Source organism: Malaclemys terrapin, chromosome 4 (genome assembly GCF_027887155.1).
Source record: "Malaclemys terrapin pileata isolate rMalTer1 chromosome 4, rMalTer1.hap1, whole genome shotgun sequence".
Lineage (NCBI taxonomy): Eukaryota > Metazoa > Chordata > Testudines > Emydidae > Malaclemys > Malaclemys terrapin.
Window position 1 is genome coordinate 68,746,926 of NC_071508.1, and position 15,686 is coordinate 68,762,611.

The 15,686-nt window shown below is 44.7% G+C and overlaps 1 protein-coding gene across 1 annotated transcript in view; it reads right to left on the reverse strand.

The window, feature by feature from the left end:
- PRMT3 (protein arginine methyltransferase 3) overlaps nt 1-6,923 on the reverse strand; it is a 106,328-nt gene extending 99,405 nt beyond the window's left edge. The window contains exons 1-5 of the mRNA XM_054026514.1: nt 6,814-6,923; nt 6,594-6,729; nt 5,174-5,256; nt 1,802-1,851; nt 154-256 (exon numbers count right to left, since the gene is read on the reverse strand). Coding sequence (XP_053882489.1) covers nt 154-256; nt 1,802-1,851; nt 5,174-5,256; nt 6,594-6,729; nt 6,814-6,838 — 397 coding nt within the window. The 5' untranslated portion in view covers nt 6,839-6,923. The remainder of the gene's footprint in view (nt 1-153; nt 257-1,801; nt 1,852-5,173; nt 5,257-6,593; nt 6,730-6,813) is intronic.
- Nucleotides 6,924-15,686: the final 8,763 nt, after the last annotated feature.

Consider the following 15,686-nt stretch of genomic DNA (forward strand, 5'->3'; position numbering starts at 1 on the left):
GTCACTTGACCATTTTGGATAGTCCATTGCCCTGGGAAATGTAAATCTAGCCCATCTACATCTATATTGTCTCATGTGGGATGTACTAAATTAAGAAAGGGGCGAATTCACTTATTTTTCTAGCAAGGTTATACTCTGATTAAAAAGTCTTACCAAACTGAAGTAATAGATCATCTTCTAGTTCTGGTTTCAAGTACTCCTCTTCCTCCCAAGGCAGTGGGCTGCTGAGAGAATTCAAGTACTCTGCAGTTGGTTTCTAGACAAAAGTTAAAGGAGCATGTGGAAATAAGGTTCTTCAAAATCATAGGACCTTAGTTTAAAAAGTAAACTACAAGACATAATTACTTTAGTTTAACTCCCATCATTAAAATCACCCGGGCTACGAGTGTCTAAATGACTTATTAAAATAACCTTGTAGGAAAAGCTGAGAGAGAAGCATTACTGGGCAACACGATGTAGAGCAGACGTTCTCAACCTTTTTCTTTCCGAGGCCCCCCCACAACATGCTCCAGGCCCTACTTGTTCCACAACAACTGTTTTTCTGCATATAAAAGCCAGGGCTGGCATTAAGGGGTAGCAAGCAGGGCAATTGGCCAAGGCCCCATCCACAGAGGGCCCCTGCAAAGCTAAATTGCTCAGGCTTCGGCTTCAGCCCTAGCCCCAAGTGGCAGGGCTTGAGGGCTTCAGCCCCACATGGCAGGGGCTTTCTGCCCTGAGCCACAGTGAGTCTAATACCGATCCTGCTTAAGGACCCCCTGAAACCTGCCCGCAGCCCCCCAGGGGCCCCGGATACTTGGTTGAGAATTGCTGAAGTAGAGACAGGTACTCCTGGATTCTAAATCTGGCTCTGACAACAACTGTGACTTGGAGCAAGTCACTCAGAGCCCAGTTTTTACAAATGCTGAGCCTCAGCTCTAATTAGTTGTACGTTCAGCACATCTTGAGGGGAAAATCAGGCTCGAAACATCAGTTTCTCCATTTGGACCATCGCAACAATTACCTACCTCACAGGACTAATAGTAAGATGTAACTAACTAACAAGTCCATACAACTTGAAGATGAAAACATGCCTGGGCATTACAGGTCTCAAAAATGCTAAGTTGTGTAAGACCCCATCCATGCTAAAACTAAACTGTATCAGGAGAAAGAGTTACAACACGTTAAGTTGTAGTGTTACAGGGACATGAAGCGGCCCCTACTACACTACAGCTCTGAACCAGATATCCTGACATCAGTAAAACAGAGACAAGGCCTGAAACAATCAAATTAGAAGTGAGCAATACTTCCAATACTACTTAGAGTTCTCTCCTTTTGCACTTTCTACCCACCTTATGTAATGTAGTCTTAACTACCAGAAAGTGATTCTGTACAGACATGGATCCAGTGGCAAGGAAACCCCCTCCCTAAACTGAATGGAGCAGCAGCTGTTACTCCAGCTGGGGCCAGGCTGGTAGGTAAATTCCACTCATTTCATCAAATCCCAATATGCAGCACAACCACATGAAGCCCAATTACTTGGACTTTATAGAAAACAGGAAACATTGCCCTGGAATGAATAAATCTTGTGTCTCAATTTTAAAATATTTTTAATTTATTTAAGGTGGATTTTATAAACTAAAAACTAAAAACCACTTAAGCTGCTCAGAGATCTGCATAAATCCATTTATAAATTTTAAAACAATTTCCACAATTACTTATTTCTAGAGACTTAATGTAGGATTATTCCATAAAAACAAACTCAAAATATTTGTTTTTCCCCAAGCACAAAGTAAAAAATTCAAATAATAAACTGTCCACTTACCTTCATTCTAACAAAGTTTATTAGCTTAATGTATCCATAAAACTCAAGTGCTGCAAAAGAAAAAAAGCTCATGTAACATAAAAATCACATAATTAGTTGTTCAATGGGCCAGTGTTCCCGGGGTGCACACTATTATTCAGTACAGTGTCCCTATCTTAATTTGCCATCTACATTGTTCTGATATTTTTCTTCAGGATTAAGTGTCAGATCCTTTAATTCGGTCTTCAGTTTATATTTGCTACACACTAAAAACTGAACACATGTAAACATAGATTATCTAACAGGGAATTCTGTCACTTAGCAAACAGCTTTCCACCTGGCTTGCTGAGAAAGGCGGCAACATCCACAGTAACATCAATAGTAAGACTCTCTGGCTAGAAACCGGAGTATAAATGCTGGTATTTTATCCCATGACAATTCTGATACACATTAGCAGCTTTCTAATTATTGAATAAATTCTGTCAGCTAGGACTAATTTATGACAAACAATCCCTTAAACTGGCTATGTAGCACAGTAACAAAAGTGGTTTAAACATATTCCAGATTTGCTATACAAGGACAGCAACAAAACTATTCCATTTGGTTTCTATATTAATCTATCATTTACTCTAGTTCAAACCATGCTGCAGAGAAAGATGAAAGGCCTCTCCCCCACCCCTGTCTGTCAATCTGACCTGGGAGAAAATTCCTTCCCTACCTCAAATACAGCAATCAGTTAAGCCTTGAACATATGGGCAAAACCTAGCAGACAGATACCTGGGAAATAATTCTGTCATAACTCAGAGCCCTCCCCTCGGGGCGGCAGGGGTGCGTTGGCCCCTTCTGGGAGCGGCGTGGGGATGGGGCAGGCAGGGAGCCTGCCTTAGCCTCGCTGCGCCACCGACCGGGAGCCGCCGGAGGTAAGTGCTGCCCAGCAGGAGGCAACGCCCCAACCCCAGTCCTGAGCTCCCTCCCAGAGCCAGCACCCCAAACTCCTTCCTGCACTCTGAACCCCAGTCCTGAGCTCCCTCCCAAAGCCAGCACCCCGTACCCCTTCCTGCACCCCAACCCCTTGCCCCAGCCCTGACCCCCCTCCCAGAGCCAGCACTCTGTACCTCCTCCTGAACCCCAACACTGCCCAGCCCAGAGCCCCCTCCTGCACCCAAACTCCCTCCCAGAGCTTACACCCCATTGCCTCTTCCTGCACCCCAACCCCCTGCCCCAGGCTCAGCTCAGAGCCCCCTCCCACAGTGCGAACTCCTCAGCCCCAGCCCAGAGCCCACTCCTCTCCTGAACCCGCTGCCCCATCCCCGTGAAAGTGAGTGAGGGCGGGGGAGAGCAAGTGACCCGGGAGGGGGTCAAATGGAGTGAGTGGGGTGGTGCTTTGGGGAAGGGGCAGGGCCTCAGGGAAGAGGCAGGGTAGATCCTGGGTTACCCTTAAATTCAAAAAGTGATCTTGGGCATAAAAAGGTTGGAGACCACTGTTATATAATATTCCAGTCCTCCTCAATATGGGAGTTATCTCCCAACTTTGCGACAACCACAAATTTTATTAGGACACCCCCAATTTTTGGGCCAAGCTCATGAATTAAAGTATAAAATAAAACTGGCCCCAGGACCAATCTTTGAGGAACTCTACCAGTACCCTCTCTCAAGCCTGACAGCTCACCTTTCAGCAGACCCGTTGTAGTCTCCCCTTTACCCAGTTCTTTACCCGCCTTTTGATTCTCCTATTAATCCCTATCTTCTCCAATTTAACAATTATTTCCCATATGGAACTGTAGCAAATGCTTTACTGAAATCCAGATAGATTACATCTATTGTATTTCCTTTGTCTAGAAAATCAACCTCATCTTTCTTTGAGAAGAAAACTGGTTTGGCGCATCTACCCTTTGTAAAGGTTTGTTCTATTTTACCCCAATTACCATTTATTTCTGTTTCCTTAACTACTCTCTTTCAAAGTTTGTTCTAAGACTTTGAATAGAATTGAGGTCAAACTAATGTGCCTGTAGTTTCCCAGATCACTTCCCCTGCTTCCCCTTCTTAAATATAGGTACTACATTTGCAATTCTGCAGTCAGGGCACAATCTCCAAGTTCAGAGATTCAATAAAAATCCTTGCTATTGGGGTTGCAATTTCATGTGGTAGTTCCTTTATTATTGGATGGAGATTATCCAGGCTCCCTGATTTGGTCCCATTAAGCTGTTTGGGTTTGGCTTCCATCTCTGATGTAGTAATTTCTACTTCTATATCCTCTTCCTCATTAGTCACCCTGCCACTGCCCCCCAAACTCCAGATTACTCTTCTTAAAAACTGAGGCAAAGTATTAGTGTAGGTGTTGAGCCATACCTACATTACTTTAATCTCCATCCCATCCTCAGTGCTTAGTGGTGTTTTCTTTTTATTTATATGGTTTAAGAATCTTTTACTAAGATTTTAATTTCCTTTGTAAGATCCAATTCTGCTTGGCTTTTGGCAGTTATCACTCCCCACACACACCCCATACTTCCTGACCTTCAAGAGGTAGCTTTCCTAGCTGATCCATCCCTTTTTCGTTACTTGCAAGCTCTCTTAATAACCTGTCTGAGACCCTTGTCCATCCAGTTTCATCTGCAACCCTTCCCTACATCCCTTCTCAACCCCCACTTTGCTTCGCATGCAGGCTTCTGAAAGTTTTAAGTCAAAGTTGCAGAAACTAATTCGAAGCCTCCTCCCTATTCTCTTCATATCCAATCCACATCCTACTCTCTCCCTAATAGATAATTTCTGAGATTTATCCTACAATACTGGTAGAACCATGACAGGGACCCTGGTTACAGCATGACTGCCCTGACACCATAAAACAGTTCTATTCTGCAGTGTAAATAGGTCTTATTTAAAATCATCTAAACACCAATGTGTCAAAAAGATAACAGCCTTTTTAAGGCAACAGTAGAATTATAAATGTAAATGGGACTGCATCTGGTGAAAAACAGTTGAGGCATTTTCAGATCTTAGAATGCCCTAGTACAAACATGGCTGTTCAATGTAGCAGGTATGAAAGAGCTAAGAAAGGAAAATGGCTCCTGGGTAGATGCACTCAGCTATGTTAGCAGTAACTGTCAGACACTGTTCACACTTAACTGATTCTGTCTACAGTTTAGACAGATCTTTACTGATAGATATAAAGAACAAAAAGTGCCCAACATGGAAATGTTGTGTAGGAATTTTATTAGGCTCAGTAGGGTATACATGGCCCAGACAGAAATGTGTTTTGTTTGCCAAGTCTTCAGAAAGAGGTTTTTGCTCTTTTTAAATTATTTTCCTTTCTTGGTCCCCCCACACACGCAAAAAAAATTTAAATAAAATGTCATTTCATGGCAAAGAGTTAAAAATTATCACAGAAGTACTTACCATGCTTATGGATCATGTTACTAATATTAAACTGATGCACCAATTTACAGTGGGAAAATGTATCTTCAGCAGAACTGAACAGCCTGCAGGTAAAAAGAGAGAGATGAATATACATTGAGTCAATAGGTATTATAACACTAATTTAAATTTAGATTGTTTAGACCCAGGTGTGACATGCATGCAAGAGAACTAACCTATCCCACACTGCTGCTATAAATCATTTAAACAGACTTTTGCATTTAGTACAGGAAGTATTAAGTGGTGCCTAAATATTTCTTACCTACCACAACAAACCTGTGTAGCCTAATTGTTTTTTATGGAGTGCTTTGAGATAATGTGATAAAAATCTTGGTGTTTGTCTGTTTTAAAATTTCCCACAGGATTAATTTTATTGACAAAAGCTAGATGTCCGGCTATGATTTTAATGTGTTAACTGGTAAAGAAGAGTTCACATCTGGTACTGGGTTAATGAAATCTAATTGTGGAACATACCTCCAGTTTGGGGTGTCTGCCCTGCTTTTGAGTCTGCCCTGAGGCAGGCAATCATAAGACTCTCCAAACAACATGACACCCATGTCACATGAGAATAAAAGCCTCTATTTGCTGAAGAATAGAGTAAAGAGAAAGATAGTCCTTTGTTTTCCTCAGAGAAACACAATCTTTAAAAAAAAAAAAAAAAAAAAAAAAAAAAAAAAACACGATTTCCCCCTACTTTAACCTTGTCCCTGTGGACTCTGTATCTTTCTAGCAAAAGAACTCCAAAATTCAAACTATTGATCTATTTATTTTCACAGCCTGTGCCCATCACTATTCCCACCTACAAACTAAAGTTAATATTAATATTACAATAGCAACTAGAAGTGCCAGCTGAGATCAGAGCCCCGTTGTGCGAGTCACTGTACAAACCTAAAGCATCAGATCGTAAACTTTAGAATAGGAATTAAGCAGACAAGATACCGTGAATGGGAACAGAAACAGGGGCACAGAAAGGGAGCAAGAGTTACCCACAATCACTCAGCAAATCAGCAGCAGAGCTGGGCTCGACTGACAGGAAAACACACAGGAATAACGTGCCCTAGGATATTTGCTTTGAGAAAACAGCACCGCAAATACAAACCGCTCGTCTGACGGCAGCTGGGTTCGGAGCAGGCGCTGCAAGCCCCAGCTGCCAGGCTGGTTCTAGGAGGCAAACGGGTGCGAGAAGGGGGAATGAAGGGCATCATCCCAGTGAGCAACAGACAACTGGGGAGCGACTACGGCAGGCCGCCCGCGGGGCCTCTCCCAGCCAACCACCCGTGCCCGGTCTGCCCGCAAGGGCCCCTCCACCCCCAACATCAAGCCAGAAGCAGCCACTAGAGGCCGAGGTAGCCGCTCCCTCCTCGGGCCCCCAGCGACTAGCTCCCCAACTGCGCGCACGAACCGATCACAGAAGAGGCAGGGGGTCTGCCGCTCCGCGAGGTCCTCCTCGTCCTCCCAGGCCTCCTCGCCGCTGCTGTCAGACAGCTCCGGCATCTCCGCCTCCTCCTCCGCCACCGGCGGCCGGCCGGGCCCCGGAGCTGCGGGCACAAGGGAAAGATGTGAGCGACCCGCGCGTTGCCCCGGGGGCTGGGGAACGGGGCCGGGGCTGCCTGGGTACCCACCTGCGGGGGCTGCTCTGGAACACATACAGACACCACGGAGCGCGCCCCGCTCCGGCAGCCCACCCACGTGCGTGCGGGGAGTACAGCGGCCGCCCCGCCCCCACTTCCGGGTTATTGCTACAGCCATCGCCCAATAGGGTTCGTAGAGAACGTGCGTGGAGGGGCGGGGCCGAGGTTACGGCGCCGGAAGGAGAATGGGCCAAGAGGGGCTCCTCTGCCAAGGGCTTGCGGGGAGGGGGTCACTGTTCGGCTGAGCAGCCCCTGCTGCCCGGCGGGGGAATAGACCCCAGACAGCGGGTGGGTAAACGCCTGGCCAGTGTGAGAGAGGGGGGCGGGGCGGGGCGCCGGCCCAGCTGGCTACGGGGAGCGCTGCAGCGGAGGAGGATCCCGGGCTCATCCCGTGCGTGTGGGCGGGTCTCCGCACTGCCCCAGTGCCGCGGGCTCAGCTTCACGCCGGCTGTCCTGGTTCGCAGGGCCCAGGAGGCGGCAATGGGGGACACGCGGACGGGAGCAGACAGTACAGCCCGGCTCGAACCTCCACCGTGCTACCTGCGGCCCCTCACCCTGGTGTCGGAGCGCCTCGGGGCATTGAACGTCCGCGCGGGGCCGGGCCGCGCTGTGCCCCACTGTGCAGAGAGACGGCCCCAAGCGGTGGTTTTAGGGCGACCCAGTTGAAGAAAATTGTTGATGCCTGCGATCCAACGGAGCTGGGGCAGGGGCGTTTGGGGCTCAGGGCGGGGGCAGAGGGTTGGGCTGCAGGGGTGAGGGCTGTGGGGTGGGGCCGGGAATGAGGGGTTCGGGGCAGGGCCGTCCTTAGGATTTATGGTGCCCTAGGCGGGATTATTAAACTGGTGCCCCAGTGCCTGACTTACTCTTAACAACACAAACATAAGCTTACAGTATTGGAAAACTTGCCACATGCATATTATTAAACCCAGTTTAACTTAATTAAGCACACTTTAATGCTGATGAACTAGCACTAAAGAAGTAGCGCTATAGAAAAAAAGTCTGATTTGACAGAATGATGCAAATAATATAATTTTTTTAATTTGTCAACATTTTATTGGAAATTTATATGAAGAGGTATTGAAACAAGGATTTGTTTTGAATTAAAAGCAATCTTTCTGGCTTTTTTTGGCTGCAAAAGCAGTAATAAAGTCATTGTATGACAAAGACAAAGTGATGTCTTGTTCGATTGCAGGAATAGCAAGACCAGTCAAGCATTCCTGACTCATTGTAGAACGGAGATAGTTTTTAATGAGCTTTAGTTTTGAGAAACTCCGTTCTCCTGATGCTACTGTTACAGGAATTGTCGGTAGAATATGAGTGGCAATCTACACATTAGGATATATGTCAACAAGTTGCTGGTATGAATAAACTGTACAATGTCCATCACCTATTTTGCATGTGGCAACATTGGTGACAGTGTCCTCAATTCTTCGTACAGTTCAAGTCCATTTAAATCAAAACTATCACCGTGCTTCAGGAGGCTCTCTAGGTTCTTGCCCTGTGACCTTGAGCTAGTGTGAAGACACCACAAGGTGCTCCGCCCTGACTGAGACACAATAGAGTTGGAAACCCATGTCATTTTTACAAAGCCACTTTTTAGTTTCAAATGTATAGCGGGCATCAGTCTTAATGTTAGTTACAACTCTATATCAACCTTCTACTGTAAATAGATCAATGGCATTATCCAGTTTAATAAGCTGGGTTTCCAAGCAGTGGGGAACCCCTAGTTTTACTCCTAGGTAAAGCACAAAGTGACCAAAATGAAGTCAGCACAGAATCATCTCATCTAGATTAAGGTAGCACAGAAATGTTACAGAAGTCCTATTGTGCCTCATTTTTGTTTGGAAAGACATTAGCAATAGCAGCACATTTTGGGCACTGCCAGAAATACATGATAAATCACTGCCTCTAAAGTTCCATCAAAAACTGACATTTTCACAGCTCTAGCATGATCTGCTACACAGATTCTTCACAAGGAAGTGTCCCTGACCTTTTTAACTCGTATTAACCATGTATTTACTTTATGAAAGTTGGACAAAACATTGTGAAAATGTAAGACATTGGCTGCCCAACCTCTGGGCTGGCAAAAGCTATACTGACTCACTGGGGAAAAAAAGCAAGAGAATCTTAGTACAACATATGGTCACTCTATACCAGGGGTCGGCAACCTTTCAGAAGTGGTGTGCCAAGTTCACTGTAATTTAAGGTTTCCCATGCCAGTAATACATTTTAACATTTATAGAAGGTCTCTCTCTATGTCTATATTATATAAATAAACTATTGTTGTATTTAAAGTAAATAAGGTTTTTAAAATATTTAAGAAGCTTCATTTAAAATCAAATTAAAATGCAGATCTTATCAATTTAGTGGGATCCTTGCCTGGGATCCTTGTCTAGGATTCCAGCCACCAGCCCCGCTCAGCCCACTGCCGATCTGGGGTCCAGCTACTGGCCCTACTCAACGCACTGCCGGTCTGGGATTCCATTCACTCAGCCGGCAGCAGGCTGAGCGGGCCGCTGGCGGGCTGAGCGGGACCGGCGGGGGGGCTGAGTGGCTCAGTCCATTGCCAGTCTGGGGTGCCGGCAGCACTCAGCCTGCTGCTGCTCTGGGGTTCCGGCTGCCGGCCCCTTGCCAGGCGGGGTCCCAGCCGCCGGTCCCGCTCAGCCTGCCGCCGGCCCCACTCAGCCCCCCACCGGCCCCGCTCAGTGCGCTGCCGGCTGAGTGAATGGAACCCCAGGCCGGCAGCGGGTTGAGTGGCTCAGACGGGGTCTCAGCCGCCGGCCTGCTCAGCCCGTTGCCAGCCTGGGGTTCCTTGGGGGTCCCCAGGCCAGCAGCAGGCGCTGAGTAGGACCGGCGGCTGGGACCCCAGCTGGCAATGGGGCAGCAGCCGGAACCCCAGAGCGGCGGTGGGCTGAGCCGCTCAGCCCGCCGCGGCGTGCCATCAAAAATCAGCTTGTGTGTCACCTTTGGCACATGTGCCGTAGGTTGCCGACCCCTGCTGTATACACTAGTAAGGGGATGAGGATATTACAGTTGTTGGAGGGTTCTATTTAGCAGTAACAGAGTTATAGGAAAGTCAGTCAACATTTTTTGTTTCTCTGATGAAAACTGGCCCACTCCCTGCCCCAAACCAAACTTGTCACAAATAATTGTCAACAACTTAATTTTCTGTTTTGGGCTAAGGTATTGATTTAAAAAAAATATATTGAAATTGAATTCAGGGATTGTTAGCAAGCATTTTTGGCAAACAAAGTTGTTAAATGACAATCTAAATGGCAACACAGTACTGCTTTCATGCTTGGCTCACCCCCCAGCCTGCTGGTCCAACAGCTGCAGTAGAGGAGGAGATAGGTGGAAAACTGCAGTACCCCAAAATCCACCTCTTGGGGTGCAGAGTGGCAACAGCAGCAGCAAACCCTCAGGTCCGATCACACGCCAATGGGCACCACCGCCAGCCCAATGGACCATGGTGAAGTTAGCACACCATCTGATTTCAGGGACAGGGCACCCATGGAGCCACAGCAGCTCATCCTGCCCTGCGCAGCTCCCCCAGGATGAGATGGATCGCTGCCAGCCCGGGGGAGAGACGCGCTCCCCAGCTAGGGTGACCAGATCCAGATGTCCTGATTTTATAGGGCCAGTCCCGATATTTGGGGTTTTGTCTTATATAGGCACCAATTAACCACACCTAGGGTGACCAGACAGCAAGTGTGAAAAATCAGGACAGGGTGTGGTGGGGGTAAATAGGAGCCTATATAAGAAAAAGACCCAAAAATTGGGACTGTCCCTATAAAAGTGGGACATCTGCTCACCTAGGGTTACCATATCTAATAAATAAAAAAAGAGGACCCTCCACGGGCCCTGGCCCCGCCCATTTCCCCACCCCTAGTCCCGCCCCAACTCCGCCCCTTCCCCGCCCTACCTCCGCACCCTCCTCCCTCCCACTCCCAGCCACGGGAAAAGGGCTGCCCCAGCGCTACTGGCTTCACGGTTTGCCGGGCAGCCCCCAGACCCTGCGCCCCCAGCCAGCGCTTCCCCAGCACAGCTGGAGCCCGGGAGGGGAAGCGCCCAGCCGCAAAGCAGGGAGAGGGGCCAGTCACACCATGTGACTGAGCAGGGCTGGCAACCCCTGGCAGAAATATGGGGGGGGGGGGAGACATGTGACCCCATGTGCACCCCCCCACACACATCGCCTTTGAACAGGGAGGCCCTTTGCCAAGGAACCTCAATGTCACAAGCTGCCCCACTAAGCTAAACAACACTTAGAGCTTCTTCCCAGGCCTGGGAGAAGGAGGTGAAGAACCCCGGGAGCTGCAGAGATGCACTGAGGGGCATAGGTACCAACTCCATGAGTGTTCCAGGACTGGAGTACGCACAGAAAAAAAAATTGCAGGTGCTTAGCACCCACCAGCAGCCAAGCTCCCCTCTTCCCCTGCCCTCAGTGCCTCCTGCCTGCCAGTGGCTCCACTAATCAACTCTTCCTCCTCCCTCCCACCTGCTGTGGAAGGAAGGGGGAGAAGCGGGGATGGGGCATGCTCGGTGGAAGGGGCAAAAAGAGACAGGATAAGAGCAGAGCTGGGGCAGGAACAGGCAGGATAGGGGTGGGGCATTGGGGGAAGGGGTGGAGTGGGGGCAGGACCTGGGGTTGAGCATCCCCCAGCACAACTAGAAGCTGGCATCTGTGCTGAGGGGCAAGGAGTAGATGTGGGGCTAGGAGGTTGCATAATTCATGGACTAGGGGGACAGCAAATGTAGAACTGGGGGGCAAATAATTAACATTTTGGGGTTTCAGGAAAAAGGGAAGCTGCACACGATCATGGAGCATTTTATACAGCTCTTTATAATTCGATCTCAGTGAGAGCTCCTGAAACCAGGGCCAAAAATTCCCTTACTTAATAGATCTGGGAGGGTTAGCAACACTATATTCATTCTCTCGCTCACACCCACGCGCTGCAGGAATCCAAAAATCAGAAGACAGATTAAAAAACATCACATCTTTTTAATTAAACCTTATTATTTGAGGAGGGGAGGTGACATTGCAAAAGCTCAAAAATCATCAGGTAGCAATACTATTTACTTTAAAAACAACACATACTGTACAATTCATGCTATTACTAAATGTTTTCATCTGTATGTTTACCGGGCCCAGAAAGCTGATGAGTCCACCTTGTGGGGAATGAGAGGAAAAACAAGTACACTATAAGAGCCAAACTGCAATAGCAAAATTTGTTTAAGAAAAATAATACATATCCTAATTTAGGACTGGATTCCATTTAAAAACAAAACAAAAATCAAGAAAGAGAGAGTGCATCTTACATTTTCTAACATTAAAAAAATATGGAGCTGCTATTATTTTTAGAAACACTTCAAATATATTTTAACAAATATTTGATAAGCAGAAAACATGTTTAGGCACAGGACTTTAGTACTAATTATTAAACAATACAATTTAATTCATATTGATTTTACAATATTCAGTGTCTGTTAATAGGTATAAAACATTACTTTACATAGCCTCTTTTTAAGACTTTGAGTCAGTAGTAACAAAAATATTAATAATGGAATCAAGTATATTTACTAGTCTGTAATATACATCAATGGCCACACTGTTCTTTGCCTTTTTGTTGCATAAGAGTTGCACGCCATTATTTTTTACAGTAGTACAAGGCAAATGGTATAAGGGACAGGGAACATGGTATAAGTAAACATGTGACTGGGAAATAAATGCAAAAAAAAATAATGCAGGAGATTAAGAATCATAAGTGATTGCTGAAATTGCCATTATCTATTAACATCTTGTTTATTATTTGCCATATTTTGCCACTCTATGATTGACTGCTCTGCCTAGCTATAGATTTTTCTTTACTTGATTCTTGTCTTGATTCCAGATAACTCCTCTTCTCTGGCCTCCTTGAGATCTGCAGTGCCCATCTCAAGTCCATACAAACTGTACTCAAATACTGATATATACATGTACATGGTGCTTTGCAAACAATCCTTGCCTCAGTTGACTGTGTATATATATATATATATATATATAAAAATAATCACATGTGGATTGTAAACTGCTTGGGACACATATTGCATCTTACTATATGTTTGAAAAGCATTGTGTAAATTTATGGCATCAAGTACATATATATGTACATCTGTGACAGAGAAAGAGGCAGATAAAGGACCAAGCCCTCAGCTGATGTAAATCAATATAGCATCATTGAAGTCAATGGAACTATTCAGTTTACACAAGCTGAGGGTCTATAATTATATGTTATAATTATTACTACTTATCTTATTGCTAAGAACTTAGAGAGAATAATAAAATCAGGCACTTAACATAATGCTAGTTACCATTTTTGGATTTAAATTATTTCTTAAAGGAAATTAAAGCAGTGATTCACCCTTTCTTATCAAAGATGAGTGTCATTGTGACTAGTTAAAAAGAAATATCTAAAAAGGCAGAAAAATCAACTGTTTCAAAGTTTGGCACCAGCTTTTTACCATTTATTGTAACAAAGCTCCTTAATTTTCATTCAAAAGGTACAATAGCTTTCAAAATTATTTTAATTTGCAATATGAAATACTGATGAATATAAAGTATGAGGACCACCATCAAAGAAGATTGGCCATTGGTCTGACCTGGTATGACACAGCCTATCAAGTATACTATTCGGATTGACCCTCTGCCTGACTGAAACTCAATCCATCTCCCAGTGAAGCTAACTGAAGCCTTTCCATTGACTTGAATGGGAATTGGATCAAGCACCAATTGTGCAATGAAGCACAGAGAGGAAAGGTAGAGGAACTGGACTCTTTCCTGCCCCCTGCAGTGATCAGTTTATGCCCTCAAGCACCGGAGTGGATTGCTCCATTTAAATTTGCATAGTTACAAATATTAATATGGTCCATGAAATTATCTGGCCTTCCCTTTAAATCCAGCTACTCTATTTGACTGTGACACCTCCTATTTGCAACAATAAGCACATGCTGTGCACCCTTCTGGCACTGGTAATGTCAGCTAAGCACTAACCTGGTTAACAAACTGGCACAGCTCCAGAGGGATGCATACTGATTTTTTGGTGTGACAAACAGATTCAAACCCAACATAAAGTAATGCAGGTTTGGGACTTTGGTTTTCATATAGAAAGATACTGTCATGTATTTCCTTTTAATCTCTTTGAATTCTTGTATAACTGGAGTAGTTGTAGTACCTTCTGAGAAGGTCAAAGCACATTCCTTTCTGCTAAGTCTGTGCTTTCCCCTATTTGCATTCCACTGACAAACATGGTTTCTCTTCTCTGCAACTCCTATCTTATCTTTCAAATGAAACTAGAATGGATCATGTTTGTTTCAGAAACAATCATTTGCAATAGCAAAGATGTTGGGTGATTACTGTTATCAGCATAATTATAGATGTCAAGTGCCCTTTGGACAGTGCTTATTAGTTATTTGCATTGTACAACCACCAGAGGGAACACCAGCATTACTTTTTGTGATTCAAGTATTTGGGCTATTAGCCCAAATTCTAATCATTAGCACATTGGGACCAAGTCAGATACTGATCTCAGTTACAGCACAGTAAATTCAGAGTAACTCCACTGCTTTCAGTGGCGTAATTCTAGATCTACAGGGGTGTAACTGAGAACGGAATCTGGCCTAGGGAATTTTAGTATCTCCTCCAAAACCTAGCTTTCTTCTTCTCCTCTTTCCTACTCCTACTTTAAGCAAAGAAGGGGCTTAAATACAATAGCAGTGACTAAGAACAGTTTTTAAATGGATAGATTAAAAAAAAAAATCTAAAGTGTTTGGATCTAGATTAGATTCTGCGTAGGCTTTTGGTTCAAATTACTCAACTCCAGAATCACAGAAGTCACTCTAAACTTCTACTACCTTGGGCAAAAAAAAAAAAAAAAAAAAAAAAAAAACCCACCTGTGAAGAAGTCAAAGGATTTTGTGACATTGAAACCAGAACACTGGCCTCTTAAATTTTATATCTGACCCAGTACCAAACCATATGTCTGACTGTAGAAATTTTAACTTAACATCAAAAGCACAACCTCAGTGAAGTTTGAAGGGGTAGATTATTTTATAAGGTCTCCTTTGGACCCATCTCTGATTATAAAAATTGCGGTATATCATTACTAGTGACTCTTCAAACATTATCAGTATCAATGGTTGATTTTGATAAACAAAGATTTTTTCCTATAGGGTTTCTCCTATATAATGTATAATAAGGAATCCCTAAGACTAGGAAACAGTATGAACCCTTTGCAAGCCAAATGGTTCCAACTTTATGCAGCAAGGCTTAGTTGCAATAAACGGAAATGACTTAAAATCATTAGATAAATTATTTTTCCCCTCTACACTTAGTCAGCATAATCACAGGCACAAATTCGACAGCAACCATTCTCCAAACGGTCCCTGGCTGACAGCAGCAAAACTAGTAACAGCAGCTTCTTTGTGTTATACTGAAATTCTCTCCCAGTGAAGGGGTAAAGGGTCACTGATTGCATAGTCTTTGCTCCATTGCACACCCTTTGCTAATGTTCAGTTCTGAGAATAACTGACTGAATGTGCCACACAGTCTTGTAACTGAAACCTCTTTCTTATTACATGTATTAAAATACTATTTAATAAATGTAAGGCACCTGTTCATTTGGATCGATGCATGTAATAGGCTGGATGAAAATCATATTAAAAAATTCTGCAGCAAAAGTATCATTTTCATTCAACACATCTTGAAAAAACAACTCCTATCGTTACAATCTCATAATCCTTATAAAAGGATTTGCATGGTACAGCACGATTTACAATGTAATGGATTATTATTTCATAATCCTGGGGCAGGAGGAAGAAACCACAAATGT